Consider the following 8346-nt stretch of genomic DNA (forward strand, 5'->3'; position numbering starts at 1 on the left):
GGCTTACTAGAAGCATTAAATGCTCCAGGTCTCTCCGAAGGGAAATGGGCGGATCGTTACCCATCTGAATACTCATGTGGATCATGCGAGCATCTTCGTCAGCACGGTTTCTCAGCTGTTTCACCTGCAGGATTTATGAAGTGGAAAAAGAAACGGTGGTCTATATTTAGCTAAGAATGAAATAAACAGAAATAATGGAATTGTCTACATGGCCTATTAAAACTAAGAAAGCAAACGTACTTGCATGAACATGACAAGAATATTCAATTTTCTATTTTTTCAGTCCTCTCTCCCTCCCAAGAGCTTGCACTCAAAGTTGTAGTCAATCACTTGCTTACTGCCAAAGCCTTCAGCGCATAGCAAAAGTCCTGAACTTGTATCATGGGAGTTTTTCCTAACTGACTGCACCAGGTACTTTGGTTTCGCTCCAAAAGGTGGATCCTTTTCCTCTTTTTAATTTAAAAGCTAGACAGCTTAGCTTCAAAGGATGCTAGACCATTATTCACAAGGAGTGAAAAGAAACATGTAAAGTAAATGCAAACATGAATTCAAGATATTGATTCCTGTATATAGATCTGTAGATTGCACCTTTCTTCACTATTAAAGACTACTTCTACTTGCAACTACTTTATGACTTGAACTGATGCAACTTTGGAGTCACTCCATCTCAGCCAGAAGCATTATCACATGTCAATAAAAACCACAGGAAAAACAAGAGAAAAGCAAGAAGAACTGCAGGAATTTTTAAAGAAAAAGTAGCCATTTAATCAGCATCCTAAACTTCTTTGTGTTGAAAACACTAATTACTAAACAAAAACCAGCTGACATTTAATTTTAAATTCAAAAAGCTTTTGACATGAGACCCCAACAGAGGTTTATAGAAAGCAAACTGACATGAGATTAAAAGTATTGTTAAATATTAAGGAGACATTGAAGAAGATGAAACAGAAGAAAGCAACCAATTCAACACATAAAAAATAACACATGTTGACAGTCAATAGAGACTACTTCATGGTCTATAATATATCTCAATATGCAAAATCGAATGAGCAGCAAAATAATTGTGTCTCAGTGGGAAAAAATAGTTTAAAAACAATAGTAACAAGAAAAAATTATTAAAAACTACAAATAACTGTGGAAAGGGTCAAAGCAAACTAGCTAAATTGGTATCCTAACTGAACAAAATAAAAACTGTTAGTAAGTTAAATAACCAATTATTTGCGGTACTGAAGCAAATTATCAAGTTCTGAACAAATATAATGGAGGCAACCAAAAGATTTACCCAAATCATCAATGGCAAGCAGCATAAATGCAAAAACTATGCAGAAGAATTAATTAAAATGCTGACTTAAGAGATTTAAGTAAAACTGAACAAAGGTTACACAGAGACACAAAGCAAAACAAAGATCCTGCAAAACACACACTTCTTTTTTACCGAAAATTTGAGATTCAGTAGAAACAGCTGAGGATATAAGCCAACTACTACCTATCAGCAGTTAAGACAAAAAGTTGCCTTGTAAGGCTATACCTCCATTGGTAAGGCTATACCTCAATTGCCTACTAACAATTTCCTGTGAAACAACTAGTAGTGGCTTATATCAAACTAGAATGCAAGTCAATGGTCTGATTTTGTCTTATATCCTGTATTACAAAATCCTGTTTGTAACAAACGTCTCTGTCTTCAGGCATTAGCTACAACCAACTGAAAATCTGAGCCAAAGCAGGAAAAAACTAAAAAAACCAAACCCAAACTGAAATGGAATTTTAGCATTCATTTAAATTCTAGTAATGTAAAACAAACACTACTATCACCATAAAAGCTTGTGTTGCAAATCTCACCACACTGAAGTGTTTTAAAAACCACATTCTACTTCAGCGTGGAAAACAAACCCCAAACATTATGGCTTCTATGAAGCAAACAGGTTTTCTGAAGTGCAGGACCTCAAGCTGAGCATCACATCTGAATCTCTGTGCTATCTTGTCCAAATAATAGAAACACAGAAGAGATGCCCACATTTCTCAGTAAGTGCTACTCACACAAACAACTTACTTTCATTGGCATGAGTGCAAGGAAGTCCGTGACAAGGTTATGGATTTTGCGAATGTAAAATTCCTCCTGGTAGAAATTTTCAGATGCCACAACAGATTCAGTGAGGAACAGGAAAACATAATCAGCAATTGCTAGCTCTGCCATTGCCTCGTCTGCCTCAGTGAATTCTGCTAGAGCTGGGCAACAGAATTCAAGGGAGGGGAAGAAGTAAATAACAATCTGTTACCAAACAAATACACTTCAGGATACACAGACATGCAAATTTCCACGCTTCTATCAACTCTGTTTTTTCTACTGTAGAGGAGAACTAGACTCAAAAAAAGATAAATTAATGGCAGATGACGACCTCAACTTTCTGTTTTAATAAATGTTATGGTGCATATCCATTTACCCCAAAAAAATCTAAGGCAGTCAACCAAGAACCACAAACCAACTTTAAGTAAACGTTAATTATAATGTTTATATTTTCTTTTTTAGATATTTTGGAGTAGACTCAATTCTGACATAGCAGAAAGCTAGATGGTTTGTGAGGTCCAGAATGGAAAAAAGAAAATTATGAATAGATTCATCATGTCAAGATACTGAGGTCTAACATCTACAGATGTAAAAAAACTACAATCAAGAATCTATTCTGGATTTAAGCAGATTCAAATGATACTAAAACTGAAAATTAAATCCTTGAATTTTCCAGTACATTAAAATCTCTTTCACTTCAATGAGGAACTATTACTAGTAAATAATTACTTCTACATCTATGTACATTTCAGAGCAATTCATTTCACTACAACCAAATCCACATAGAAAAGGTTTTAAGGAAGTAAATAACACTTCAGAAAGGTAACGGATCCTTGGACTTACACCAGTTGCAGTCTCTGAATACTAACGTACAGCAACTGAACCTTACCTGTCACATCAGAGAATTGGGATATTCCTCGCAATGTCAGTGCCCAGGCTAATCTGACGGTGGCTTGCAGGCCGGGTAATTTCCAGGGCTGGCACTCCTGAAGCCGAGTGTGGATCGTTGCTATGTACTGTCTTTCTGCTAGCAGAGGGAGCCGGTGCATCAAGTCTTCAACAACGAAAACACAAAACCAATACCCAGTAAAGAAATGTGAAAAAACACATGCAAAATCCTGCCAATTTGTTATTCATCAATAACAAAACTGCTTTAACAACAATTTATCCATCTGCACAATGTAACCTCTGGGAAAGCTGCCAGCATTACCTTCACGATCCTCTGCCCCCTGTTCCAGAAAGCTGACATCAAAGCAGTAAAGGAGAGCCATGAGAAGAGACAAGTTCACGCCATCCAACGAGCCATCAGCCTCCACTGTTACCTTCTCCAGGTAACTTATGAGGAGTAGAGTGTCATCCTTACTCAGGGGTGACTGACAGGTCCACACAAAGAGACTTTCAGCCAAGGACTGTCGGCATTCTTTAATGAGATCAGAAACCTTTACAAGACAAAAAAACAAGCAAACAGTAAGAACCAATCCAGTGAATATACCTATTCTGGTAACATGTTCAATTTCTCCTTCTCAGTCAAACATAATGCTTAAACTAAAAACCACTCTGAAGACAGCAGCTACAGAAAATGCTGGGTATCTTTGCTGAAAAAAAAAGGACACTTCTACTTGTTAATTGCATTGATATTCCTATGTATTTCATGAGAGGTGTGAGTAGATACCTGGGAATATGACTACACAAAAACCAGTATCCCTGTCAAGGTCAAGAGACATCAATCTAAATAGAATTTACATAGCTGTAAATGTATCACACAGAAGGCACATTCCCTGTCTCTAATTACACAACTGCACTGGCAGTTACCCCAGTTACAGTCAACCTTCCCTTTGTCCCAAAAAATCAATCTTCAGGTGAAACTAAGGTAAATTAAGGTAATTTAAGATAAATGAGAAAGATACTCTTTCCACAGTTTCTAGATTCATAGTAAAAGTGTCAGGCTAGTTCTTTATCCAGTGGAGAGTAAATTGATCTATTATTACACAGGGCTATGACTTTTAGGCAGATCACCCATTAGAAAGGAGATCAAAAATTTAAAAAATAATGTTTAAATCTTCCTGCTAGCAAAATTATGCTGCAGTTAGTCACAGTGTCAATTAAGTCCAAGAACTACAGAGATGACAATGTATTTTCAAGCAATTTTCACTTAAATATTAGAAATGCTTTCATTCATATTAACATAATTGGGTTATTAAGAGAATTATTCACCTGACTCAACTTGGTTTCAATCTGTTTTAATAATTTGTGAATTAGCTCACTTTTCTTATGTCAAGAGTACAGATAATGGTAGTGGTGATAATTTAAAATACAGACTTCAGAATTAAAAAAAAAGAAATTTACACATAGTGTAAATATTAAGTTTAGATTTTTACTGTTAGAACTCTTTACTAAAAATAAGACACACCGTAGCATCTTGGAGCAACAGCAAAATAGAAATGCAGGAAGCAATGTGAATCCCATACTGATACTGCACAAGCTGTGGAGCAGTACCTGTGATCTCAGACAGCAGCAGACTTTGTGCAAAGGTAAAGGACCCCTTGCAGTCTAACTCTATCCTAATGTGTTCAGTAACACAGAAGAATATCCATGCTCAGTGAATTTTACCTCTTTGCGATGTTTCTCACTGCCCAATCCTCGCTCTCTCTGGAGTTTATCAAATTCATTGTTCAAATCAATGTGAGACACAAGTGTGAGGATCTTCTGAGTCAAACCCTGCTCCATTAAGTCATCTGTAAAGCGTGTTGTCATGGAAATTAACTCTTGACTGAAAAGGAAAAAATATAAATTTAACAATTAATCATAGTTTTCCAGTCACAAACATGTCTAAAATACTGAATCCCATAAAATGTATTTGATTACAAAAAAACAAGCAAATAAATTATGTACAGAGATTAAGTGAAGGTGCATCACTAATCAGTAAGTACTGCCCTCAAAACATTGTGCTGAAGTGATACAGAGTTTTTAGGTAGCTGTAGGTTCAAGAACATGGAATGAGAATACAACAGGGATCAGCTAGTTAAGATTTCTATTAAAAGGAAAAAGTATTATAAGATGCACATAACTCACAAGCTCACAGGCTCTTTCTTACTAGTAAATGCAATTGTCCAGATACTGCACTCACAATTTATATTTACACTAGAACACATTTTTCATCTTTCTCTAGCCAACTTGGAAGCAGTGTGCACTGCTTTCTTTTTCAAGGCAAAAATATAATAGCATACAATGTTCACCAGTAGACAGTACATTCTTTTTAAGTAAAGCCAGGATCACAATTCCCTTTTACAGTACACAGAAAGTCAGAACACAGCAGTGTCCTCAAATACTGAGCAATGACCACTAGTTAGAGCAACCAATGACTGGGACAGTGTGTGAAATAAAATACCAAAAAGTGAGGTAGCATGAAAGAACTGAAAGTAAAATAGATATCCCTATAATCCAACAAAAATATGTGCAAAAAAAGATTATGCTTTAGAAACAAACATGAAAGCAGCTGCATCAGGTTACGAGAAAAAAAGCAAATTCGAGACTATACATACTCCCTTTAGTCTAATTAGTTCTAAAAGCACTCAAAACAAAGAGCTTTGATCAGCTTATTGCCCTGCTACAGACCTGAGTTCCAATGTCCACGTCTTGCCTTGGCGTGACTGGATGAGGGTTCGCAGTGAATTGGCGATGCACCTTTTTCCATCCCAGTACAACAGAACCGCCACTAGACCTCTTGTCAGGCCAGGAAAGTGAGGCTGCTGGTGTTCTCCTAGTGAATGAAAATGCACAGAAACAGACAGAGAGAGTTGAACATACATGCCTTGATAACAGCTCTGTATCTTTGTATTTCTAATTGAAATACAAATATCACATTCAAAGTAACTGTGGTTATTCAGTACCACTTTGATTTGTTTCAGACACTTAATAGAAATCTCAGATATTTTGGGTGCTATTGGTAAAATTAATATTCAACTATTAAAACATACAATTTTTTTTTGTGTTAGTCCATAAATATCCTCGTCCAAATGGTATTTGCCACTATATGTACCCATCTTAATAATCAATTCCAGATGATTATCATAGAAATATCTTTTAGTCAAAATTAAATTTTCTATCTGAAACTACATTGAAAATTCAAGTTCAAAATAGAAAGTGAGCCTGATTTGAAGATGGCTTTCCAAAGGTGACAAACTTGCAATCTACTTCTTTAACGAATTTTTCAAGTAAATGAACAGTAGCTAGTAATAACAACTAACAATTTTAACTTAACGATTCTAAAATCAATCTTCTACACAAAGAATGTGTCACTTTCCAGAATACTTCTCTTACTAATCAGTTATTAGATAACTAATCACACAGCAATGTATAACTAACATATAATCTGAAGAATCAGTATCTATTACACTGCTTTATGGAAAAATTCTCAATCATGTTTTAATTACATTTAAATTCAGTGATACAGAAAGTAAATCATAAAACCTCCTAAGAATATACCCCCCTTTGCTGAGGGGTATATTAGCTGAGCATACAAACATTAGGGTTTGCTACCATATGACATTACAGTGAGAATTTCCTTTTAAGAACATTCTGTGATAGGAAGCTAAGGCCTTCACTGTATCATTAATTCACCTTAAATGAACACTTCAATAAGAAGGCCCTATTTAAGGAGTATTTCTCTGGATCTTAAATATTTTCCCTTCTTACCAGCTAGAAGGAGCTCAACAGCTGCCAGCTCTCCAATATCAAAAAGGTCACTGAGGATAAAGGCTTCTCTGATGAGCTGCTCCGGCAAAAGCCTAGTTCCCTGCTGACCCTGGATAGCAACTCCTTCTGTGCTTGCTTTCTGAATTTTCTCATGCTGCTGAACATTTTTTGGCTGCAAGAGAAACAAGCATCGGAAGTTATTCAAAATGGCAAGATCAAATGCTGAATAAAGCTTTACACATTAATCCTTCCTCGCAAATACAGTTCTGTCAAGTTAGGTTGTCATCATAAAAACAAAGGCATTGTTTTTAAACAGAGATAGTAAAGGCATCCTAAAAATGCTCCATGCTTGGACAGCAGTGGTCTCTTGGACAGCAGTGGTGGGAATGTAAAAAACTAATCTTATACAATCAGTGCTGACATTTAGTTTACTCAAAATACTAGTGGTTGAAAATAAACTTTGATACAATTCTCAACAGGAATTGACATCAACTCAGTGAAAGACATCTGGGTTGTTGATCAGAACTGTTGTGTTACTCCCAACTGTTCTCTACATCATTCTTTTTCTATTAAACTGAGATGCTAAAATATACTGATGAAACTTTATAGCTGACTGTTAAATTTTCTGACCTTTCAATTTAAAAAAGTCATCTACTATTGGAGAAATTACACCCCTGAAAGAAGATATATTTCTAGTTACTATCTTATGATCCACCAGCCAAGAAACAGGGAGCTTTTTCACATTATCTGGCATTCTGAACAAGACACATTCTGTATTTTTTAAGTTCATGTGTTCACCTATTTTTTGTTTGTCAATCTGACTGAAATATGAGCAAAACCAGACAAAATAGCTTTGTGCTTTATTTCAGATGCACAAGAGTAACAAAAAAGTTAATACATGACTGATGGATCATCAGATACTTTTACTATTCCTTTCAAAATAGCACTCAAATAATGAGAGAAAAAAATCATCATAGATAAAATGATCCTGTAGATGATACAATATAATATGCATGTATTATTTTTTCCCACTTAATACTATTTCTGACTGAATAGCAACAGGACTGGAATAACACATCTGTGTTATGTACTGTAAAAATGTCACATGAAAAGGATGGCCAGGGTCTAAAATGGCACGTAAGACAACAATATAAGACAGAGTAAATCATCAACTCTCCAGCACATTCCAGAAGAAAGCATTAGTCCAGTACCGGATTTCTGAAGAGAGAAATGAAGTCAGATTTGTGCTTCTTTAAAACTTGATCGAGACGATGAACAGCTTCAGGTTGCCTTTTCCAAATGGCATTCATTACAGTCTGCCATATGTCCTTATATGGACCCCACAAGCTTGCAGCTAAAAGGAGAGATAAAACAATGTATTTGAAATAGAGAAAGGAAGAAAACAAATTATTTCTATATTGCTCTCAATAAGTAGACTCTTTTTTAGTTTACTGTTACTCTTGGCATGTCAGTATACTCTTACACCCATCCAGATAAGAGTATTTTCCTTTCCTAAGGCACAAAAAAACCCCAACAATGGTCTGATATAAAACTTAATTGCATTTAGGGAAGTAAAGAACCAAAAA

The 8346-nt window shown here is 35.6% G+C and overlaps 1 protein-coding gene across 1 annotated transcript in view; it reads right to left on the minus strand.

Moving 5' to 3' along the window:
- NUP205 (nucleoporin 205) overlaps positions 1–8114 on the minus strand; it is a 42125-nt gene extending 34011 nt beyond the window's left edge. Inside the window, exons 1-8 of the mRNA XM_014307270.2 lie at positions 7972–8114; positions 6761–6932; positions 5681–5825; positions 4676–4835; positions 3276–3504; positions 2955–3119; positions 2051–2226; positions 8–124 (exon numbers count right to left, since the gene is read on the minus strand). Coding sequence (XP_014162745.1) covers positions 8–124; positions 2051–2226; positions 2955–3119; positions 3276–3504; positions 4676–4835; positions 5681–5825; positions 6761–6932; positions 7972–8070 — 1263 coding nt within the window. The 5' untranslated portion in view covers positions 8071–8114. The remainder of the gene's footprint in view (positions 1–7; positions 125–2050; positions 2227–2954; positions 3120–3275; positions 3505–4675; positions 4836–5680; positions 5826–6760; positions 6933–7971) is intronic.
- Between the last annotated feature and the right edge of the window lie 232 nt (positions 8115–8346).

This window comes from Geospiza fortis, unplaced genomic scaffold (genome assembly GCF_000277835.1).
Source record: "Geospiza fortis unplaced genomic scaffold, GeoFor_1.0 scaffold186, whole genome shotgun sequence".
NCBI classification, from domain to species: domain Eukaryota; kingdom Metazoa; phylum Chordata; class Aves; order Passeriformes; family Thraupidae; genus Geospiza; species Geospiza fortis.